The sequence below is a fragment of the Pholcus phalangioides genome, unplaced genomic scaffold (genome assembly GCF_987345545.1).
Source record: "Pholcus phalangioides strain wild (caught in Gottingen) unplaced genomic scaffold, Ppha-v1.0 ptg000018l_1, whole genome shotgun sequence".
In the NCBI taxonomy this organism is placed as follows: domain Eukaryota; kingdom Metazoa; phylum Arthropoda; class Arachnida; order Araneae; family Pholcidae; genus Pholcus; species Pholcus phalangioides.
The window spans coordinates 1908610-1933954 of record NW_028301611.1 but is presented as its reverse complement, the minus strand read 5'-3'; the positions used below and the strand labels follow the sequence as shown (position 1 = coordinate 1933954).

Here is a 25345-nt window from a genome sequence, read left to right as displayed (position 1 = left end):
TTATAGTAAACGCATCCCATATATATATATAGACGCATTTTCTTTTTTCCTCAAGACATGCACAAACATATTCATGACGATAAGAAATGAATTCCCGTATAAACAACAATCGTTTTGTTTTTCTTCTTGAAAAATAATTCACGAACAACACACAGGGAACAAAAAAAACAATAAAAATCTATACAAGGTTTTTCAATCAAAATCCCCCCCAAAAAAAAACAAAACAAATTCGATTCGACCTGTAACTGTCCGAGAGCGCTTGCGCAAACACACACACGGAAAAAACATACATATATTGCCATCGTTTCGCACTGCGTTGAGCAATAATTGTCTAGAGGTACCGCATATCCTCGTGCCAAACTCACATTAAAAAAGTGGTTTTCCTCTCAAGAGTCAATTTCCTCGTCTTCACATACTAGTCACTAGAAGTGTTAGTCTTATTTACACACGGGGATGTTATACAGTGTATACAGTGACCGTCATACTGTATTTTATTGGCGAATGAATACAAAAATAGCAAACTACAACCTATCAAAACGAAACATAAAAACGTATTTTTTGGCCAGAAATAATCCACATAAATCTTGGCCTGAATCGATCCGGATATGCTTCTGATATATTTACCACATAGTCTCTAGAGATGCATACATTATAATATATATACACACGTTGTATGGTTGTTTTACTGTACATGAGCTTGGAAATGTGTCCAAGGATTATTGTCGAATCCTTTGAGCAAAATAATGCTTGACGAGAGTACGAGAGAGAGTTGATAGCCGTCCAATGTAGGTTCAGACCTCCCTCTGGATAAATGACAGTCTTTGAGCGTTTCAACACTTGGTTAGTCTTGAAACACATAAATAAATCACAGTGTTTTGTTCCAAAACTGTTGGAACGACAGAGTACCCTCGATGTGAGAGAGTTAAACCAACGGCACCACGCGGCACGCTTCACAACTAGTTTTCCGTCCCGTTCGATAGATGCCATTCCAGGCCGATATATAGGCATCACAGATGCTTTCCAATTTTATCGTATACATTACAATGCGTGTTATATATTCATATAATATCTGTACAACTTTTTGACGTTTTTTTTTTTTTTGTTTCTTGTGCAGATTTGAACTGATTCTTTTCTTGAGCTTTCTGTTTTAGAAATTTTGTTTTTCTAGTTCATTCATTGATATTCGCTTTTTTTTTATTTCCCCTCTGATAAACGTCAGGTTGTGTGTTACAGAGGTGGCGCACCCTGGTAGGTGACTTCGTTCGGATGCGTCAGCTGACATTTCTGGAAAAAATACAAATGAAATAATGTTTTTCAAAAAATACTAATATATTTTTCAAATATCAATAAGAAGACAGGGCATTTGATAATTTGCAGAGTTTAAAAATTCGTGAAAATTGAAGGGATTGGTACATTGAATACGGATTTCTCGTAGAAAGATATCCTCATTAAAGGGGGGATTTTTTTTGTGTGGATAAAAAGGTTTAGTTCAAATTCTTGTCGGTGGTAAAGCTTATCGGGAGTGATAAAAGACTTTCGTCTCCGAAACGTTCGTAAAGATTCAGCTGGCGATTCGTGGCTAAGGCGGCAACTCTACCAAGAATGGAAACCTCATGCAAACGCCAGCAACAGAAATATTCAGAAATAAGCTTTCTAATAGTACGTGCTGCATTTTATATAGGACACATAAATTATTAGGACGCAAATAATATTACACAAATATTATTTACGTATTACCAGTGATTTGCTTTCGTGCAGCGCTCCCTATCGACAAGAATTTGAACTTATTTTTTATGACCCTTTAATCCCCTCTTCGTGAGAATAACTTTTTCGCAAACCACATAAAAAAAAAATATACCAATCTCTTTATTTTTTAAAACTGTTTACGAATTTATGGGACACCCTGTATATGGGCTTTTCATTGCGAAAAAATGACAGGGTGTTAAAAAGGTGAGGCATCTCTCATTAATGAGAGTTTTGAATCGTTTTAATACACCCCGTCCGATTAAACTGGAAGTATGGTCTTCGTGTTTGTGTGATTTGGGATTTCTTTTGGATGTAGCTATCAATCGATTATTGCTATCAGGAACTCCAAGTCCCTGTGTGATCACATAAGTGGTGTGCACAGCATAAACTTCTGCGCACAGAAATATACACAGTGACATGCTTTCCTCTTCTGTGCTTGAAGGAAAAATCGCCGGATTACTGGACGGGCCGGATTATCGAGAGAAATATTATACTAAAGCAATTAAAGTTACATAATCATTTAAACAATCCAGACGTATTTACCTGCTGCTTATTCTGCCACGTTTTCATAGCCATTTTGTACTTCTCGAACTCGTGGCACCAATCTGAGTAGACCTTCCTGTATTCCACATCGGTAGGAGCACTGCATGTTTCTGACAAAAATACGGGACAGAATTCCATTAAGCTTTCAGCCATCTATATACAAATCATTAATTTTTTTTATATGTATTCATAAAACATTGGGATGTGTATAAGGCCCATACAGGAAAAATACGTACTAGTGTCCACCGTTATGTTGTAACTGCATAAAGTGTTCGGCCCGTGTTTGCAGTCATACCTTCCGCCGTCTCTCTCGGTTACAGACATGATGACCAGTCCCTGGTCTTGGGTATAGATGTACTTGTCCCTCCTCTGGGTGACGAGATGCTTGCCTTTCTCCCTGCTGTACCTGTACCATTTCGAGGCGCCCGGGAGTGACGCCTCGGCCTGAGGAAGGTGTACGTTGCAAGCCAGGTGGACGCTCTGACCCCAGTATACGTACAGGGGCTTGTTCTTGACACCTGTGGCAAAAAGAGAAGTGCGAATCTTAATGATAACTATGAAATACATATCGAGAAAATGCATATCCGACAGCTAAAATCCACCATCCTGGCAACCCTAAAATCACTTATAAATTATTTCAGGGGAACCTTCAGCAAATGGATAAACGTTGTCAGCGGACATTTCTCACATCCCATGCACAATAGAGCTTCAATGCATTTTTTTGGTATCAATTAGCACCGTTTTCTTCAACCCATTTTCAACAGCGGACCGGTGAAAAAATGTGGTTGAATTGCTTCGTGGATCGGCGGAATAATTGCCAACCTGCTAGAAATTACCAAATGGAGAAAGTAATTTGCTGATCGATGAAAAACAAACGAATACAGGAGGAAAGCTAAATAGTAGAAATAATTTGCGGACCGGCGAGAAATAAAGTATATCAGTACAAGTAGTAGTGTTGATTCGCGGACCCGCAAAAGATAAATATATAAATAGGAGAAAAAATATAAATAAATACAGTAAATGAAAAAATCTGCGGACCGCGAAAGGTTTACGGATGGGAAAAATCATTTGCGGACCGGAGAGAGAGAGAAATAAAGTTTACGAGTAGTGCTATTAGTTTGCGGACCCGCAAAAAATAAATAAGTAGAACACAAAGAAACACTGCATATGGAATAATTTGCGGACGGCGAAATATGTATGAATGGGAAAAATAATTTGCGGACCGGCGAGAGAGAGAGAGAAATAAAATATATGAGTACAGCAGTACTATTTTTTGCGGGTCCACAAAAAATAAATACATAAATAGAACAAACAAAAAAAACACTGCATATGGAATAATTTGCGGACCGCGAAAAATGAATGGATAGAGAAAATAATTAGCGGACCGGCGAGAAATAAATAAATGGGAGAAATGATTGGCAGAAGGCCAATATATGATAATATGGCTACATTATAGTGTTACTGATTTCTCAGCAGATACCAACCATTAGACACAATGGCTCATTGTGTTCAATTAAATATGCGATTCATACGGAATCTATCAAAATACCCACAAAAATCAATAAATTGTTTGCATGAGAAATCGGAACCATTGTTAGTAGTAATAACAATGAAAAAAAAAAAAGTATTACTACTTAGATTGCTTAAATAAACTTACTGCTATCACAAACACCAGGCGTCGCATTCGTCACGTCTTGGAGTAATCTGTTTGGAAGAGCAAAAAGAGCAATAAAATTAATAATTCGATTTTTTGTGTTAATGAACATAGAATGCATAACGTACTACATAGAATGACCAGACATTCCGGTTTGAATGACCTGTCCCGGGAAATTTTTGAGCGTCCCTTGAAAGGTCCCACTACCCTTAAAACAGGCATCTTCAACCCGTTGCTCGCGGGCACCACGGTGCTCCCTGGAACATCCAGAGGGCTCGATGCTCGTGTCCGTTAAAGTTAAAAACCTTGCACAAATTGCATTTAAGGATTGGGAACAATCCTGATTTCATGCATTCGTATGTTGAACTTCCCGTAAGGGTGCCCTTCTTTTGCTGATGGATACAGGTAGTGCTCGCGACCAGAAAAAGGTTGAAGACCTCTGCCTTATATATAGTGAAAATTTCAAAAATAACCCGCAAAATATTTCATTTCAACTGTAAATAAAGTACTAAAAAATTTCGTGTCAATCGGTTAATTCGTCCTTTCAAAACGAAATGGGGCCATTCAAGTATTACGTAAACATAGATAAAGGGGGAGGGGTTCCGGTTTCGGGATTGCTGACTTTTGATGGCGGGGGGGGGGGCTGGGGAGCTCGAATGAATCTTACATTATCAACCACCCCTTTAAAAATATGAAATATACTTAAGGTTGCTTAATCTGATCCCAATATGCGTTAAGAAATGGGGGCCAGAGATGATATTTGCGGACAGGCGAGGAAGGACTATTTTGGACCCCCCCCCCTCCCCCATCAGCAAAATTTCATCTCTGGCCGCCCCACCTATTTATGGGTTAAAAATCTGAGCCAACGACGGAAGACGTGGTGCAGGACCTGGCCTGGCCACGGCGGAGGCTCACCCGAGCCAACAAGCCGATGAGGGAAAACGTGGTTCAGGACCTGGCGTTTGTCCACAGAGAAAAAGAAAGGGCTCAAGCTCAATAGAGCTAAAAAGACATCAGAAGAGCTCATCGGAATAAATTGTATATTGTATAATAGAAGTATTTAAAAATCTGTATACTCTTTATTTTTAATAATGTGTTTTTATATTTATGTTCATGTATTTTATATGCATAATAAAGCACCCGACCCGGCCCAGCCCCCTCATCCGGGGCAATGGCTAAAATTGACAATGGTCGATAGTGCCTGGGTGGTGTACGGTATGAAATGAAATGGGTTAAAAATCTGCTGAGAGACGTAATATTTGAACGGCCCCAAATAAAGAAATTATGAATTATGGTGTGAACGCATATACAGGGTGATTATCAAAAAACTATCCCGACATATGGGCCCCTAACTATCATACTATTCACAGAAACTGAATGAAATTTTGGCATAAGGTATTTTGATGTATGCGCTCAAGAATGATATGGAAAACAACAGTGTCACTCTAACAGTTACGATTACAGTGAGAAAATTTCGAAAATATCAAATGGCAACACCAAGTTTTTTGTATTGGAATGTGATCTCCATTGTGAAAAACCCTAAATAGCGTTCGAACGGCAACTGTAGCATGAAAATCACCGGCGGTAGATAGGCTAAAAGTGAGGACAACCAATAAGGACAGAGAAGCAGCATAAAATAAAGCATTTTATTGTGTTTCCACATGACTTTGTGGAGGACTAATCAGGCTGGGATCGAAGAAACGATGTGACGAATGAAACGAACATTAATGCTCTGGTGCACGGCCTTTTTACTTTTTCCTTGCCTAGCTCCGGGGATTTTCGTGCTACAGGTGCCATTCCAACGCTATTTAGTATTTTTCAGTATGGAGATCGCATTCGAATACAAAAAACTTGGTGTTGTCATTTGATATTTTCGAAATTTCCTCACTGTAACCGTAACTGTTAGAGTGACACTGTTGTTTTCCGTATCATTCTTGAGCGCATACATCAAAATACCTTATGCCAAAATTTCATTCAGTTCCTGTGAATGGTATGATAGTTAGGGGCCCATAAGTCGGGATAGTTTTTTTTATAATCACCCCGTACAAGAAAAACCCCATTGAACGCGATACTCTCAAATTCCAGTTTTTGAACTCAATTCGTAAGATTGAAGAAGAAATAAAACTACACCATAAATTCTGAAATTTTGCAGAAATGTTTATTCGACGTGTTAATTAAATAGACCTCAAACTTAGGCTATTGGTAAGAATTTTATGAATTTTTAAAGTTTGAGAAAAGTATATAAATTTCAACAATTTTTTAAAAAATATTCAACATTTTTTTGAAAAAAATACTTCCCGTTATAGCCGATTGCTAAATCCGGGGTCTTTACTAGCACATGTCGAATAAACATTTCTGCAAAATTTCAGAATTTTTGGGGCAGTAGTTTTACGCGCGCGGATGAGCTCAAAAAACTAAAAGCTGAGAAAATCGCGCGTTCAAAGTGTTTTTTTCCCCCCTTGTGTACGTTTACACCAGGCATCTTCAACCCGTTGCTCGCGAGCACCCACAGCGCTCGATGCTCGTGTCCGATTTGGTGCTCGCGAGCACCTGATCAACGTTCCAATTAAACACTTTGTACAAATCGCATTTTCGAGGATTGAAATCATTCTGATTTCATGCATTCGTGTGTCAGTTTTTCCTTAAGGGTGCTCTTCTTTTTTGCGATGGATAAAGGCAGTGCTCGGGACTAGAAAAAGGTTGAAGACCTCTTTACACTATAACTCAGTTTTTCTTTCGTTCATTTTGAAAGAACAAATTAACTGATTAACACGAAATTTTTAGTATTTTATTTGTAATTTGATGTAATATTTTTGAAGTCGTTTTTTTTTTTTAAATTCGACTTTAAGGGTAATGAGCCCCATTACGAGCGGTGTGCACAACTCTTTCAGCCCGTGGGCCAGATATGCGGTATTTCTAAAACTCGCGTACCAGCACAAGCTCTATATAAATGTGAACATATGCATGTCCAAGTAATTTTGCCCGTCGTCCTGCTTCTTCATAAAATGCTTCCCCCCCCCCTATTCATGACTTATATTATGATAATGATTGCTGTTATAATTACATTTTGATTTACATTGGCTGTTATAATTACATTTTGATTTACATTGGCTGTTATAATTACATTTTGATTTACATTGGCTGTTATAATTACATTTTGATTTACATTGGCTGTTATAATTACAATTACATTTTGACTTGCAGTAGACCCTCATATTATTTTTCGTGATTATCGGTTTTTTAGCAATTTCAGTGACGCTTGGCAACTTTATTTGCATTGACAATTTCTTCGCTGTAATTGGAACATTTACTTGCCTTATACATTTTTTTTTTGGCTGTAAATGGCAACTTTACGTGCCTTTGAAAAAAATTTCGGCTTTGAATGTGAGAAATTTACTTGCAGTGACTACCTTCCAACCTTCTTTGGCGATATCACGTGCTTTTATGAAATATAGTAAGCCTAGGTACAGGGTGAGCAAAAAGTGCGTAGAGACTTTAAACATTCATAAAAACCGGAAAAATAACCGGTTTGTGCAGGGTTAGCATCGCTAGGTCACCAGAATTTTTTTAAGATAGAGAGAAAAACATCCGATAGCTGATGTACACAAATCAAAGAAAAGATACGTAAATAACGAACAGAATGCCTCCAAATCGTTTATTACAGTAGTATGTGTGTTCCACATGACCAACCACCACAGCGGATAACACATTGCCGGCGAATCACGAATCCAGCTACGAAAGAGTGCAGCAGGTCGACATACACGGTTTACAACGGCGAACTGATTGTAGATTAGGAGTGCAAGTTCTTATAACAGTCTCATTTGCATATTTTCAACGAAGTCGCTCCTACCAGCCGTTTCTAGAGTTTTCCCCGTCTTACAAAAAAAGTCCCGCGACCTAGCCCTGCAAACCGGTTTTTATAGTTCTACGGACTTTCTGCCCACCCTGTATTTATGGTGATGTGTCTGAACATCGATCTCCTTCCCATTGCACCCCAGCTTAAGAGCACGTGAGACGTTAACTAAACAAACACAGAGCTAATGCTTCCAATAGAAAACTACTCTTTTCCTGAAGATATACCACGTGCATTTCATAATACATAATTATATATGAAACAGTCATATCAAAATAAATAACTTAACTATAAAACACAGATTTAATTTACAATTCTGTGGCTTTCATGTACAGATATTTTAAAAACCCTCTTAAATTCTAACTAAACAGGACCACTACCGTCTCGAAACAGCAAAAAGTCCGGGTTACTAGAACTTGGGTTTAAAAAATAAACATTCGATGACAGAGGGCGCCCCTAACTTTTGGTCGAAAATTACAGACCCGTACGACCATGGCCGTCCTAATGAGTTCGTAGACCCGAAAACTTTTGGGCTCCGTTGGTATTTTATTCTTTTCGTAAAAAATAAAATGTCTTTCAGTTGGTTGAACACTGAATGAAACTTCGAATAACAAAATGAAATGGAAGACAAAAATAATTTACAATGATTAAACAAACTTGATTTAGAGCAGTGATTCCCAACGGGGGCGTTGGAATGTTCTGGGGGGGGGGAGGGGGTGGTTGAAGCTACGGGTATAACATAGGATCCTATGGGTTGAATTGCGTTGGGGGGGGCGGGGGGAAGAAAAAATTTCTGAAGAAGGGGCGATGGGACAAAAAAAGGTTGGGAAACTATGATTTAGAGTAGCGGTACTCAACCGGTGCTTCGCGGGGCCCTTGGGGTTTCCCCAGGGGCTCCGCGGCCGCTCGAGGAAAATAAAATAAAAAACAGGAATTTGAAAAACAAAAAATTATAATTAAAATAATAAAAATAAATCGGTAATTTTTTTTTTGCTGAATAAGTAAAAAATAGGTCCATGGGGCCCCGCCATAGAAATTATATGCCAAAAAGGGTTCCACGGGTAAAAAACAAAGGTTTAGAACCGCTGATTTAGAGGGTCCCAGTTTTGTGGCGGGGCTCTTCAGCCGGGATCCGTTTGGTGACTCATTAAGGCATTAGTGCACTTAAAAACGACGGAGAGTCGACAGAGCCGAACGGAAATCTTTCTTGATCAAAAATAAAATTATAATACTCAATGGCTTTTATGATTACTGAGCTAAACACGTATGCCGGGCTTGTCTGAACTACAGGACACATCCATTACAGAATCAGGTGTCTTCGTTCACGAAGGACAACCAAGACAATATTTATTAGTGACATTAGCAGTACTGATGTCTCGGCGATGGGGCATGGACCGTGTTCGGTTTGAAAGAAAGTCCTGATGTTCCGCGATGTGAAGATGTGTCTCTGCGCATGGGCTGGGTTTTTTACACAATAGGGTATGCTACACAGAGCTTAATCCTTGTAACAAAACGCACAATGCTTCTGATTGCTATCTTCATAATGAAACAGGTGTAAACATATGAAAACAAATAACTTAATGTGAAAACACTAACAGGAGGGAAAATTGGATTTGCGTTTCATTTGAGGTCCAGATAACTTTGAGCCCCTTTAATCCCAACTAATCAGTGCCTAGAAAAAAATGTGGGTTACTAGAAGTCATCTTCCAAACATAAGCATTTGATAACTGAGGTTTTAGGTATAACCGTAGGTTTTTTTAGACGAGAGATACATACCTAACGATTTCGTTCAACTATGGCTGTAGATAGAAAGGGCAGCAACTATTTTATAGTAAGGGCGGGCAAATACGATATTGTTATATAATTATATAAATAACTTAATATTTCCGTAAGGAAATTAAAATATCGAAAGAAAATACATTTTATATGCTATGTTAACCAATTTCTGTTCATTTAAATGCTTTTTGAAGGGTGGTAGCTCAAAATTTCTCGGGAGTCCCAAAGCATTTTGTGCCCCTTCCAAAAGTCGATCCTACGTACGCCCATGGCACCCACTACTGTAAAATTCGATTTCATAACGGTATTTTCTTTCCCTCCTGTAGTTGCTCCCCCTTTGCCACCATCTAGTTCCGGCCCTGGGAAACGAGTTAAAAAAAAACCGAAGTTGGGTCCCGTTTATGACCATAAAAATAACGTATTTCAGTGGTTGAATGAAATAACAAATAAAATATGTCAGCATAAAATAATTTAAAATGGTTTTAAATCTTTAATATTTCGGGGGGGGGGTATTTGTTTCGAGTGTCTTCACCCAGGCTCCAATGGGTCACTCATTAAAGCATAAGTGCATTTAATAACGCTCGAGAGTCGATAGAGCTAAATGCCGAATTCCCACCCCCCTCAAAAAATGCAAGTATAATACTGAATGGGCCAGCTGAAAGCACATGGCTGAGCAGTCGTAGCTACAGGGCATATCCACTTAGTACGGTGTTCCATGAGGGAATGTCACATGATATCGAGGATCGCCCTGCACATGGGTTGGGTCCATTCTCATTATATTCAACCATCTAAGCGTCACTGACGAGATATCTCGCCTCTTTAAAAAGCTTTTTATTTCAACATTGACAGACAACAACGTGTTGTGATGTTGATTTCCCAATGGAATATTTTTCTCTGAATTCCCGCACTTGCTGAAAATCGGAAGAAACCCCGTTTCATTAAAAGAAAAGGTTATTACGTTTTGCTAGGGGTTTGGCGATTTATGTTATGACGCAAAAAGGGTGAAATCAGTTCTTTCGAGCTACTAGTGCGGAATATAATTTGATCGTGAAGAGGCAATGTTTGGCGGGAACTAGCAGATGTAATGGTTGAACCATACTGTATTTGGTCACCCTATATGGTAAAAACAAAAATTCTTATAATAGTCGGTCACCAATGATATGTCTCCTTACCCAGTGACATAAGGCCGGCATTCATTGTGGTCCTTGTCCCAACCGCAGTAAGGATCTTGGATGCATTGCAGGCAGTTGTCGTATCTGGACTTGCACATTATCACATCGAACTGCCTGATGAAAGAATCTGAGGACACGTATAATGACTTGTGCTGAGAAAGAGACAAAAAAATCAAATATTTAATTAAAATAATAAGACGAACAAGAAGTAAAATTCTTCAAAAATACCCTTTTTGGAAAAAAAAAAATTTGAATAGAATGTTTCGATACATACTTTGCTTGAGATTTCCATGGCTCTGATTGGCTCGGGTGTAGTTGCTTCAAATATGTCGACCAGATTCGAATCTTCTGCACCATCTCTATTGTACCATTCAACCAACTTGTATATAATTCCTTCATCTTAAAAACCAAACAGCAAATATTGATGATCGAATGAAAATGTATTCACGAAAAATTCACCGACAAACAATTCATCACAAAAATCACTTGTGAGGAAATTCACCGACAACAGTTCTCTACCAGTGAATTAGTGATCAAGCCAGTGAGTGAATATGTGAGCTAGCCAGTCACCGAACTAGTTGGTGAATGAGCTAGCGGATAATTTAGTGATAGAGTGACCGTATGAGGGACTGAGTCAGTGGGCGAGTGCGTAACCGTTCGTGTGACAAAGTTAGTGATTGTATGAATAACCGAATGAGTGAGCGATTGAACGAGTCAGTTAGCCTATGAGTGATGGACGGAGTGGCTATGAGAGTGGCCAAGTGAGTGACTGTATGAGTGTTTCACTCACTCGCTCATTAACTCCCTGACTCACTTGATCAATCGCTCACTATGTCACTTTGGTGATGAAATGTTGCGGTGAATTGTCATGTCGATGAGATTCCGGGAGTGAATTGTTAGCGACGAATTTTTCACACACGATGCAAACTGACATGAAATATAATCACGATCATCACACTATTGTATGTACTCACTCGTTCCAACATAGAATACTGTATACGTGAATCCATCCACCTCCAACTTGTCGACAACTATCTTAGAAAGTTGGATGTCCCTCTTGTAGAAAACGGGTTTCCCATTATCGTGGGCCACAGCCGAGTCCATGAGAGGATGGCCGCGGATAAAGTTCAAGACAGAGTCCGGTAGAGTTTGCGTGTCGTTGACGCATAGTCCCGGCCTAGGCTCGGGCACTTTACTGCTGAGGACGGGCAGCCAAGCTGAAGACGACGTGACTTGTTCTTTGAACTTTCCATTGAAAACTTCCTGGATGGACTCCAAACTGAACGTGCAAACGGCCGAACCGGTCAGGCCGTTCCTGAAGAGAAAAAAAACGGTGATTAAAATGCAATAATTGCCATTTTCCCAAAAAAAAATAATTACATTTTACACTAGAACGACGGAAGCGATCTCACGAAATACAGGAGATCAAAAAATCAATCGAACCTCTTTTTAAAGTAGCAAAACACGGGATTCGTATTTTTCATAATAAGCCTTTTTGCCAAAAACAAAGGTTTATTGCAAAAATAAGTCAGAGACTGAATAGAAACTGTTGTAAGACGTTTCGGTAAAGAAAAAGTATTTATGCTAATTTTTTTGTATGACCGCCTATCCATCGTTCTAGGCTATTGAAAATCCCCGACGTTCTAGTGTAAAAACACCCCCCCCCAGACCTCCAAGTTTATCTCCGCCTATGCCCATCCCCCTGAAAAATCCAGCCAGATCCCAACCTAAGTGCCCAGCTCCAGAGCCAACTCTGCCTTAGAATATTGCCAACACCATTCTTCAACACAATCACCACGTGCCTCAAATTTAAATTGTCATAAATATATTAAAACCCCTCTTAAAGGATACCCCCCCCGCCCCGAATTCCGGTTACCCCTCCTTTTACGGCAAAATTATAATTTCCCCTTGTATAATAAAAGTATACATTTCGAAACCCTCATCAACGGTGACGGTCACCCACTCTTTCACGGACTTTGCCCCGTCGGTGTCCGCAAAAGAGAGGTTTCACTGCATTACCTGCTGTAAATCATTCTCCCGGAGCCACCAGGGATTTGTGTATTACAACAGTTCTAATATACAAATCCAATGAAATTCAAAACCTTTCTATCATTCTCTTAACATCATTTCGAGACATTTTCCTGATACCAATTATATCCCTTCTTAAAATAAAAAAATACTCACACAGATGTAGTAAACACTGCGTAAAACTTCCTATCATCTTTCGGATGTTTGTAGATATCCTCTATATATACACAAATAAAATATATATAAATTAAACTCACAGGAATAGAGAAAACGATGGCAAATACACTCGTGGAAAATGAAATATCTAAAAACAAATAAACTTCAATACAACGAAGTAGATAACATCGCCAAGAACATGATCTAAACAATATTTACTCTTTTTTTTTTTAAAGAAATACCAAAATTAAACTAAACAAAAGAAAACTACATATTTAAAAAAAAACACCAAAAATTCTTAAAATTCCTTAAAAAAATTTCCTACTGAAAACTACCCTTCTACAAATAATTATTTCCTCCGAACGGGAAAAAATGGAAGATAAATAAAACTCCTCCAGATAAAATAAGTTTCCTTAAATAAGAATATATAAAAGAAAAAGACAAGCCCGATCCATTTTTCATCCAACTTTGCATGAAATTATGCCAAGTATGAAAATAAACTATTAATACATAAAAACGAATGTATGTACATAGAGAGAAAGAGAGAAAAAAAGACATATAATGGAAACGTTAATCAAGCCTTTAAAAAAAAAATAGAAGAAACTCGCTGAAAAAAGATAGAAAAACAAGAACTTATGTGAAAAAATAAAATATCTTAATATCTAAGAAATGAAAAGAATTATTTAAATTTCTTAAAGAAATAGCAAAGTTCAAACACGCAAAAACAAGATGTTTCAAGACTAAGAATATATAAGAGAAGAAAAAAGGAATAAGACGATATCTCTCTCTTAATACAAACACTTCGGGCGATGTAATGTAAAGCAATCTTAGTAGGATTCCTCCTTAAGGGTTATTTTCTTTCTTTCCAAGAAACAACAAAAATTTCTTTTGTTAGGGGAAAAAAAATAAATTCTTGGGAAATTTTATTTTTTTTCTAAATTTTCTCACAAAGACAAAAACGAAAGATTTTGGAGCAAAAAGAAGAAGAAAAAAAAAATTATATGCGTTATTTTATAGGAGAGGTTATTTTTTTTATTATAGAAAAGTATTATTATTTCTTTTTCGTTCTACTTACGGATTTCATTAAAATAAAATGGGAATTCGCCTGGTATTGAACAGTTGAGCCTGGCTTTCAGATAGGAAGCCCAGTTTTTGCTTAATATGTTCTTTCCGCCCGTGTCTTTCTGTAAAATAAACATTTGAAATAATATATATTTTTACGTTATTTTTCATGAAAATACGTTCTTTAATGTAGTGCTTGTTACGCGCGGCATGGAATCTGCATGAAATTCACTGGAGTAAATTTTTTTTTTTCTTTCGACAATTTAAGTTCAGTTCGAGAGATTTCTTTGGATATGGGGGTACTGCCAAAGCCACTTCGTCGGGGGATTTTCGGTCCGATTTTTCGGAAATGATTCGGGTGTTGGCCGGAGATCCCTGGCCTGAGTTAGATGTGCTGATCTATCTAAGACGGCGGGCGCCAATACGTTTTTTTTTTCCCATCGGCAATGTGTGATATATGGCTATACGTAGTAGCTGTATTGGCTTCATGCGACGGGAGAAAAAAATGAAGATAAATTTCCGTATCCTGACTGCGGTTTGATGGGTTGCAATTGTGGATATACAGTAGTCGCCGCTTGTAAGAATCGCGTTTTGTTCAGTCATTTTGATTCTTATAAGTGGCTGATTCTTATACCCGGAGTTTTTTTCGGTTGCTCCTACATAGTTACCACTGCAGTACGTAAAGAGTGCAAGGAGCGCTTAAAACCAAGATTACGGTGGTTTTTGAAATAAAAAACCGGCGCAAGCAAGCATTTTGCCGCCCCCGTATAATAGACGAGGAGCAATAAGAGTGAATTCAAGGCCCCACTTTAGTCTAGTACCCGGGGCACTAGACCCGTCTGCCCCCCTCAAGGCCCTGTCTGTCATTCACGGAAGCTTACTCTACTACAAAGTTGTAATCCTTACTGTTTGGGGCCAGTGCCGTCTTAACGCATGCCCCCCGGGGGCCCCCACAGAAATGGGATCTGATTGAAATTTCCGGAAAAAACTAAATTTGTAGGCAAGCATTTTTAGCCAGGTAGGGCCTCAGAAAACTCGATTGACCGGGGGCCTATGATGCACTTAAGATGACTCTGGGGGGCAGTCAATATAAGATGACTATTGCAAAGTTAAGAGTGACAATAAGTTGTCCTCAAAAACAATCTTGCGAATAACAAGAATATTTCACAAGTTCGCACTACCGAGATATACAGTGACAGTGTTTTGGGGAGAAAACAATTTTTTTTTATTCTTATAAGCGGAAATCTGATTCTTACAACCGACGATTTTCCTACGTTAAAATAACATTTGGTATTCGTTTTACCGATTTGATTCTTATAATCAGTGATTCTTATAAGCGGTGGCTACTGTAATTATGACAAAAAAAATAAAATAAAAATACGCCCATGCCTTTTGCTACCGAACTCAGTCCATGGATCTCCGGATACTTCGCAAAGGCTATCCATGGCCCGAAATTCAATTCTGGGTCAATATTGAACGAAATTTCGGGCTTTGACAGTAACACATACATACTGAGAAAACTCGAGAACGTCTTCATTATAAATTGAGACAATGAAAAAGAATTCGATTTTTTCCTTCAAATTAGTACTTTTAATTATTACTTCGATAATATAATTATATATACAGATACCTAAAGCTTACTATACAGGCTGTGAAAATTCTTTGCACAGCAGGTATCTCTGCAATAGCTGACTTCAGAAACATACTTTTCATTACAAAAGATATTAAATGACGTGCAGTTACTTAAAAGCTCAAGATTTCAACATTTTCAGTATCACGCGTCATTTTAAGACCGATTGTATTTGAAATAATATATTCCTGAAATTCAGTTGCAGAGATATACGCTATGCAAACAGTTTTGGACAGGCTGTATACAGACGTAGGATACTTACTTTGCAAACTCTCGCTACCCGAGAATAGATGCTTTTCCCGCAGTTGATGTATTCAACTGCGCTCTCCCTGAAGAAAAAGTACACGTGTTCACCAATGTCATAGGATCCCACGAAATTCGGCTCTAAATTTCATGAAAAAAAAAAGTGATTTTAGCTTTCACTTCACCAGCGTATATTAATAGTTTCGTTCTATCCCAGTTATTCACAGAATGATGCGACAGAGAGAGAGAGACACTTACTATCAAGCCATTTGGAGTCGTATTTTATGGTGCGCTTGAAAGGGTGCATCTCTTTACCAGTGGTGCGATTGTATAGATTGGTACGGAATATCACGGTGTCAGCTTTGGTGAATTCGGCAACAGAGCCGCTGTACAGTCCCGGCAGTTCCGACGGATTACCATGTTCTAGAAAGCGATATAAAAAAAATATCAGCTATCCATATTATGCAGATTTTGTCTTAAAAGTACTAGTTAATATTTTCTAGTAGAATCTAGAAAATTCCAGAGTGCCTTGTACACTGTTCGGAAATATTTTTTTTTCCATTGTAGCTGTAAAGGAGGGAAATTAAAAAAAAAAAATTATAAATGAAATTTAGCAACACTCACCGACCCAAACCGCAGTAGCGTTATCTTCTGGGTCAAAAGGACACTTAGCAATGCCATCACCAACGACAGGATATTGGTCATATGACCGGGGTTTACTGAAGTTAGCCTGGAACGAAAATCATTATCATCAAAATAATCATGAAACAATAACGTACGTTATCTTTTTTTTAATGAAGCATGGACAGAGCCGATAACGTCTCAAATAACTGAGTCACCAACAGATGGCAGCACAGATCATTAGGCCTACTACTAATTTAAGCGTACATGCACCTCGTGAACATCCCTCTCTGCGGAATTTCTAACAAATTGGTTGCATGCAGGAACGTCTCGCGCGTATGTGTGTAGGTGCGTGGCCTTAACGTATTTATGTTGCCATTTGAGTTATGCTTGTCCGGTATCTGATGGTGATGCCATCTATCATTTTGAAGTGAATGGCAAATGCCAGAAATTAATTGTTATGTAAGTATCGCGTTGTAGGTCTGCTTAAACAGCATCCAAGAGCGGCTCTAAGACATTGCTACTCGAACTGAATGCCGTTATAGGAAGGGCGCCAATTCAGAATTGTGGGGGGGGGGGAATGATTGCTTAAAAAATTAGATAAATGTCTTGCCTTTAAATTTCGAATATGAATGCATTGGATGGGAGAATTTGCAGGGGGAAAAAAACTTATTTTTGATAGGTATCATAGCTTACCAATTTTCGATTGTTCTGGGCCATTTTCCCGATTCGGTTTATAGCCCGGAGTGTGTCTCGCCAAGGGTGGGAATTTTACCCAGAGCCACTACTGTATATGTCCAATTGACCATACGAATAATGCCCACTCGAGTGCGAAATCCTTGGAATGGACTTTTGAAATCTGGGTGCGTTCCACCCCCCCCCCCCACACCGTTCACGACACGGGTCCTATCACCATTGAGGCAATTTACTGCCGTTTTAAACCAGAAGAGGGGTGCAGAACAAATTTTGATTGTTGAACATGTTCCGGTTTAAATGTTTAATATTTCCAGTACGGACTGTCGTATGCTTGGTCCATTTAACCCCTGCCCCGGCATATTGAAATGGCAAGTAAAGATATAGCATTTTAAAAATGATTTAGCGATTTATCCCATGCAACATCTTTATTTATGAATCAGGCTTTCCTCTGATTTTTAGCAGGTGTAAAGTAAGGAGGATAAGAAAATGTGTTCCTCGAGAGAGGGGGAGATCAGCTTTACAAAATGACCGGGGTTGTCATTGTTGAAATGAAAGTCATTAAGAAGGCGAGATATATCGTCAATGCCGCTGAGAGGGTTATAAAAGCACTAAAAACCGGTTCAGCATTTCACCTCCGGTAAAACATATAGCGACACCATGGGAAAAATGACCTGACCAGCAACTGTTTCCTGCAGAGGAATAAGGGCGAGGTGCATGTGTGGTTTAGTAGTGGTAACCATTTCCAAAAATCTATAGAGAATCCACTAGCTCTAGTACCATCACCTAAACAGAGTGGTTCAGTTATGGTTAGAATCTAAAGCTGTCAATTCTAATGTACGGGGGCCATTTTCCTCATTTATTATGCAGAGCGTAAGTTTTAGAAAGCCTATGAGCAACATTTATGTGCTCATAGTTTCTATTACTTTATGAGCTATATAAAGAATTTCATTTCATACCTGCACCACCCAGGCTCTATCGACTATTGCTAATTTTAGCCATTGCCCCCCCCCCCCGGATGATTTAAATGTTTATATTATACAAAATTTATATCGATGAGCTATTATGATGTCTTTGTAGCTCTATTGAGCACTTTGTTGTTCTCTGTGGCCGGGTGCCAGGTGCTGAACCACGTGTTGGCTTGTTGGCTTGGGTGAGCCCTCCGCCGTGGCCAGGCCAGGTCCTGGATCACGTCTTCCCTCGTTGGCATTATACAACATTATGTGCTCTATAGTTCACCTCTGGTGACGGGCCCACAGTAGCCCTCTTTATAATTCGCCGCTGGCGACAGAGGGACTGTATGGGCCCCTTCATGGATCGCCATTGGTGACAGCGGCCAGCCATGGCCCATCGAGCAGCATGGGGGGGGGGGGGGTGCCCTGCACCCAAAGCCCTCATCTTCGACTCTCTTCGAGCTCCGCCCACGAGGGGGGGGAGAGAGTTGTCTTGGGTCTTCTCTCTCTTGAGGGACCCCCCCCCCCCCGCCCACCCAGACCATTCACAGCTCGCGTCGAGCTCCCGTCAAACAGAAAAAAGTTCTGCAATCAATGTTTGGAGGAAATATCAATATATCACCCGGTCAATGCTTTTTACGCAAACATCCCTCCCCCATTCCAGATTATAATTATAAATTTAAATAATACACTTTCTTCTATGCCCATGGTTTCCATTCCGCAAATGGATTCTTTATACAACAGGACGATTTATCTCTCGTGATGAAGCTTCAACGGCGATAATGAGTTAATAGTTACTATTTTTAATTTATTTAATTTAACATTTAAGAAGACTTCAGCCAGGCGAGTTGATTGACCTTAACTAATTTATTTTATATCTCTCCATTAAACCCCCCCCCCCCCCAGAAGAAAAAAAAAATATCAGATCTTTCTAGTCTATTGAATCTTTAAACCGAAATAAGAAAATCTATACCCTTTCCTAAAACAAACTAAAAAAAATCTTAAATTTAAATGCCGAAAAAAAGAAACGAACTAAAATAAACAAATTCAACCGTGAACGCCATTACACACACGCACACACACACCAAACCTCTCCAATCGGCTAACGTTAAAAGTAAAATACATTTGTTCTAATCGAGATGGCAAACGTGGAGTTAGTTCTCCGAGAGGGTGAAATGGATCGAAGGTGGAGCCCTCCTAAACGCTAATTACATTATAATCCTTGAAAAACAAAAAAAAGCACCAAAAAAAAGAAGAAAATCCCAGGAATAATAATAATAATAATAAAAAAGAAAACATTCATCAAAGTAAATGGGAAAACTGCCAGAATCTCTGAAAAGGCGTAGTAGCTTCTACTAAAGATGTGAAGGGAGAAAGAGTAGCAAAGGAAAAAAAACCAAAATACGAATCTTATTGGAAATATCTCGTCCGAATGCACTCACAATGGAAAAAAAAACAAAGAACAGTTCAGTGAGAAAGAACAACAGCAGCAGCAGCAGTTATAATTCGATTTCGACGTTTAGCAAAAAGGAAAAAATAAAATTAGGAACCATGAAAATGGATGGAGGAACAAGGACCCAAGCAACGGGAGGAAGGAGGACAACAAAAAAAAACACCACCAAACCTTAAGAGCATAAAACTCTCTCCCAGCCCCAGATTATAACAAGGGTGAACGGAAACATGGGGTTAATGAGAAATGAAATTGCTAGTTAAACGTAATTAATGGGGACTGCAATTCGACAGGATGAATGAACAAACAATGGAGATGATATATACGTAAGGACCGGGCTCTGTTATCCATCGCTTTTAACATGCAGAATCGTTTTGTTGTTGTTTTTTTTCATCTGCGATTTGTCTAGCTTAATTTTTTTGGGATATTATGTCGGGATATCGAATTAGAGCGCATGGTTACAGGAACTAAAGTTTTCATATTTGGATTGCCATAGTGGGTACAGCTCAAATTGCTCGAAATTCGGAAAATTGCAACTTTAAAATTATATTAAAACGCCGATAGATGGCACTGAGGTCATCAAATCCTTGACACACGGTTTCAATAGCTAGCTGATGCGAAGATGAATTCGAAAGAGAAAGAAATCAACTGCACTTTGCGGAGAATGAAATGCACGTCTTTTCACTTACCAGCACTCAGGTTCACTTGCCTCTCGTGAGCCAGAACCTCCTAGAGATGCAGGGCCTCCGTACGGCCAAGTTCACCTGTAACGTCATGAGAATAGTCCGATGACTAGCAAGTTTGCCACATTTTGAAACTAAGCATCCTATTTCGTTTCTTCTTATTTTGGCGTAGAATCTTCCGGGTACCGCACGGTGAATGGGTGTGGGACATAGAAATCCCCAACTCCATCCCGATCGTTTCTTTTCCGCATGACGATGATAGCACGTGCAGCGGGATTTCTTTTTCCTCTGAATATTCTGAGTGAGGATAGACTACTTGCATGACGTCACGAGCAGCGTGCGGAGTCCTTCATCTCTAGGAGGTTCTGGGTGAGCTCGCTAGACCAGTACACTACAAAGGCTTTTTCAAGCCGCTTTCTTTAGTATTTTCGTACGCTGAACGGCACCATACATGGACATTCAGACCTGGTGGCAGCGTCAGTAATTGTGAGCTTTGGCCTGAGTTGGGTTTGGCTGTCCACGTACGACCCCGTTCAGCGCACGCGAGCTCTATGAAAAGAGTTCCGTTGCATTTGTAGCATAGTGGTCTAGTGCGCTCGACCGACAAGTGAAACGGGGGGTTCGATTTCTGCAAAGGCACAGTTGAACTTTCTCTCTCTTTCTTAGGTTTATCTTCGTATAAGCCAGTTTTATCAGTTGGCTTTGCATTGAATAGTTCATATACTGTATCCAAAAAACTGTGCATTATTTCCGGAGCGAAGTTTTCATATTTGAAAACGAAATATCACATTAGAATACTTACGTTAATAATATAATCCATAGGATTATGGGCATTTGTCCCGCAAATGTAGAGACGACTGCCATCTGCTATGGGCTGTATGACTCGGATGTGGTTCCTGCAGTCATAATGCTGAAAAGAGAGTAAAAAATAAAGTGTAAAATAAATTTGCAGTAATACAATCTATGTAAGAGAACAGTCAACATGACAAAATCAGTTGGAAAGACCTCACTATATATTCTGGCCGACTTTTGAGTTGTCTCACAAGAACATAATATACAATAATTTGGCCATAAATAGGCAATGTTTGACGGGAATTGGCGTGAACCTTTTTTAGGGATTCAGCTCATTAGGATTTGGTCACCTCAAAAATATGGTACAACTATATTTTTTTCACTAGAATTTTCTGGGCTATAGGTTTGAAGACAAGCAATTGACGTTAGTGTGAAATACTTTACCTATATACTAGGGGGTGACGGAGTTTAAATATTATCTCACCTATATCGTTTTAAATATAGAAGATCTCACAAATGAAGAAAGAAAATATCAGTGGAGCCAGTATAATAATCAAACGCCCAAGTGGCGCAGAGATAAAGATGTTCGTCTTCCACTATTAAGGTTACCATCAAGGTCCATGGATTCGAATCCGGACATTCAACGTCTTTACCTACCGAGCCAAGGGCGACCACCGATGGATGGAGCCTTCATTTCCTACACAGCTCCACTGGTTGGAAATTGCCGTATGGCGATATATGAGCGGAGTTGGTGTGGGGTAAGCCTATGCAGTATAAGAATCAGATTTCACCGAATAAACCGAATTCCCAAGTCCATACCGCCCCCGAAGTGTGCAGAAAGGCAAAAAACAACTGCCATGGGTTGATAAGATCGGTACTAAAACGAATTAAAATGCAGAATAGGTCTATCTTGGCGAAATAGATTGTTTTTGGCTTCAATCGTGTTCGCCAAGTTATTCACAATGATCACTATATGCACATCCCGATTTAAGATTAGGTTATTCCATCAATAGGGTTCCCGTTCCCTCGTCGAAGTTTCACGCTCTCATCCAAGAGAAAATACAATTTAAGTTTATTCCTCTATTCAATGGACAAAAAGTCTGGTTTCTCTTATTGACAGGATTCGTTGTAATTGTGGATTAATTAAGAAGGATATTATTCCACACTCGTACCACTCATTTAATATATCGAGCAACCCGATACTGCAAAATACTTAAATCACTCGGATCATTATTCTCAAGTGCAATACTACCCCATACGTATATAATCGCAATACCCACTAATCATTTATCCGCACGAAATACGCATAATTACATGAAGTAACGTCAGAAACGGGAAAAAGTTGGGGTATTAAACATGAAATAAAGTAGATTTTTGACCTTCTTTCCTTCAAGTAAATGGTTTCTTGATCCGAATGTAAAAGCTATTTTCGTTTTTTTATGATATTCATTTTTCCCATTTCCAGAAAAGGGAAAAAAAACCATCATCAATTACACAGACGTCAAGCTGAAATCAATTATGGATCTTCTAATGAAGAATAAAAAAATAAAATAATTCTTCCATTTTTACTAAAAAAAATCAATTTTTTTTTCAAATAATTTCACGGAAAAAAAAAATGAATTTTCATTTTGTTGAAAAAGATATGGACTTCATTTTTATATATACTGAATTTTTTTTTCCCCTTCTTTTAAAAACTTTTTCCCTTTCATCAGGAATCACAAGCCTGTACAGGTACAGATAAGATATAGAATAAAAGACTGGAGAGAGGGGGAAGGAAAAAAAAAACTCCTTAATCCAGAAAAACTCTCCGCTAGAAGATCGTAATTCATTTCTGACCAAATAGGCAGAATAATACGAAAAATGAAAAAATAAAATCCTAAAAGATACGATGGAAAAAAAGAAAAAATACGATGATTGGATTTTTCCCACCGAAAACAGGATAAAAATGTATTATTATTGTTATTTTAAGCTGTTTTTTTTTTTTTTTTGTTATTTGTCAATAAAGGTTTTGTTACATTGTTATGTAAGCCCTTATCAATTTTTGCAAGAAAAAATGCCTTTTTTTTCCAGTTTGCTGTGAGAATATAACGCTCGTATTACTACTATACTTGTAATTGGAATCTCTCCTGTATTTGTGATTGGAATGTCCACTCAACTGGGAAATCTTGGTTAAAGTCTCGGCGATCACATTCGGAGAAATTCGTATAGTTTCAAAATTATTGCATAGCTGCCACCCTTGAGAAGTGCGAGTATTAGGGATATTTTTTCGCGGATCCGAATTTCCCACAAAAAACAAATATAAAAGAGATGTCTGGGAAACAAAGTCAGGATTTTTCACAAATGCAAGTGAAATCCAGTTGAAAAAAATACCGCAATTGAAACGTCCTGGTAGCTATCGCCAATGTCGCCAATCATCGCCTAACAGTAGATTAAATTGAAGTTCACTGAAATAAAATCAAGCCAACTGGGAAATCTTGACAGTTATAGGCGTGAAGAAATTTGAATTAGTTGAAAATCAGCATAGCTGCTAACCGTGGAGAGTGAGAGAATGTTTTTTTTCTTCTTTTTTTGGAAAAAGTGAGAATTCAAAATGAAAGTAATAAATTAAAAAAAAGTAGGGGAATTTTTTCCCTCCGGAAAAAAAAAAATCGATGTCGTACCAAGAATCACCAAAGTCGCCAACCATCACCTGACAATAAGTCAAATTATAGTCCACTCAAACGAAAAAATCGCCACCAGAGCTACAAACGAAACATTGATTATATAGGACCAGTTAATTCTCAATCATCTCAGATACTTGTCATATAGCCGATGGCTGAAAACTGACACAGGCTGTTTCTGCGAATTTTTAGTTTCCTCCGCCAAAACGTAACATGTCTTTATGATTTGACGTACAGGGCGCTACTCACAATATACATGCGACGTCAATTTTGGGGGAAAACACCACATTCTTTTGAGGATAGATTCTTTTCGGAAATAATTTTTTTTCCATCAAACGTTGGGATATTTTTTTTTTCGCAATCGCGCCAAAAAATTCAAGAGATAAGATATTTTCAGCCCGTTGACAAAATTTTTAAAAAAGTGTCCGTTAACGGGAGGTTTCAGCTAACGGGGAGAATCCGTCCTGGGAGGTCCCACTGTACCTACCAACTTGGTAAAGATTCGCACAGAAATCATCCATAATTCACTAAAAAAACTAGTTAATTCCGAAGCGATAATTTCCACCAATATTCAATCGGAGGTTACGTTAAGTATTTATTTACGAAATACGACCGGGAAATGAGATATACACACACCTCAGGTATTTCACTGTCTGAGACACGCACGCGGCGAGTGAAATCATAACGACATCTCGATGTGGTCGCAACGGCGCAAAACCACACGTCCCAGCATCCGGTCTTACCCACTGACTGACGACGTCGATTGTAAATTAATCACTTATATACGAGCACAACCAGAGCGAGAATAGGTAGCTACGAAACCAGGGCGTGGGAAGATCGGCGAAGGAGAAAACTAGAGCATCCCCCTGGAAAGCAATTAACTCGGTTATCTATACTTTTCCCATGAGTTAATGGCAGTAATTACATAAATCATTCCCACTCTCTCACCATCCCAACCACCACCGGCGAAGAGATTTCAGGTGAGCGCTGGTGGCTCTCTCTAGCTAGAGAGAGACAGAGACATAGGAAGGTGTGTAGGATACGCCTAACCTCTTTCCGGATGTCTCTGTGGATGAGAGATTTCCTTGTCCCGGGACATTTTCCCATCCCTTGTCATTGCCCCGGCCATCATCAACCTCGAAGCAAGGCATTAGCGGCCGGCGAAAGGATAATCAAGACCCAGCGACGTAGCATTTCGGATGATTGGACGATGTCCAAGCTCATACGTGTCCTCAAACATGAGAGAGAATAAAGCCGAGGTCAGCAAGATGTCTGCTCTTCTTTTTCCCCCCCAAGACTCCCGTAATGAATCTGGAATATCAGGTTAAATAAGAGTGACTTCGTGATTCAGGACATCTTCATGCGCTTAATGTGTCGACGGAGAAATGTTCGTATACGTGTTTCGATACAAAGATATTGAATAATATTGAATTTTTTTGCATGTCGAAAGCGATTTGGCATGCCGGATAGGCACGTTGTCCCTGAACTTCACCGCGAAATTATTCATTTACGGATAATTCACCGCCACGCAATTTACCGACAGGAAAATTAAATTCAATGGCGAACAATTAACCAACGTTATGAGGTAAGAGGCAGAGCTGACAAAATTTTGCTGACAAAGGACCTCTAC

General features: G+C 38.9%; 1 protein-coding gene across 3 annotated transcripts in view; it reads right to left on the bottom strand.

The window, feature by feature from the left end:
* Window positions 1-1108: 1108 nt before the first annotated feature.
* LOC149071513 (semaphorin-2A-like) overlaps window positions 1109-25345 on the bottom strand; it is a 422721-nt gene continuing 398484 nt past the window's right edge. For all 3 annotated transcript variants that reach the window (XM_089247967.1, XM_089247968.1, XM_089247969.1), the window contains 13 exons: window positions 21066-21173; window positions 16488-16593; window positions 16122-16286; window positions 15883-16004; window positions 14004-14112; window positions 12929-12989; window positions 11719-12059; window positions 11019-11143; window positions 10745-10896; window positions 3947-3993; window positions 2526-2807; window positions 2290-2399; window positions 1109-1284 (listed from right to left, as the gene is read on the bottom strand). In XM_089247967.1, the coding sequence (XP_089104093.1) occupies window positions 1228-1284; window positions 2290-2399; window positions 2526-2807; window positions 3947-3993; window positions 10745-10896; window positions 11019-11143; window positions 11719-12059; window positions 12929-12989; window positions 14004-14112; window positions 15883-16004; window positions 16122-16286; window positions 16488-16593; window positions 21066-21173 (1785 nt within the window). In that variant the 3' untranslated portion in view covers window positions 1109-1227. The remainder of the gene's footprint in view (window positions 1285-2289; window positions 2400-2525; window positions 2808-3946; window positions 3994-10744; window positions 10897-11018; window positions 11144-11718; window positions 12060-12928; window positions 12990-14003; window positions 14113-15882; window positions 16005-16121; window positions 16287-16487; window positions 16594-21065; window positions 21174-25345) is intronic.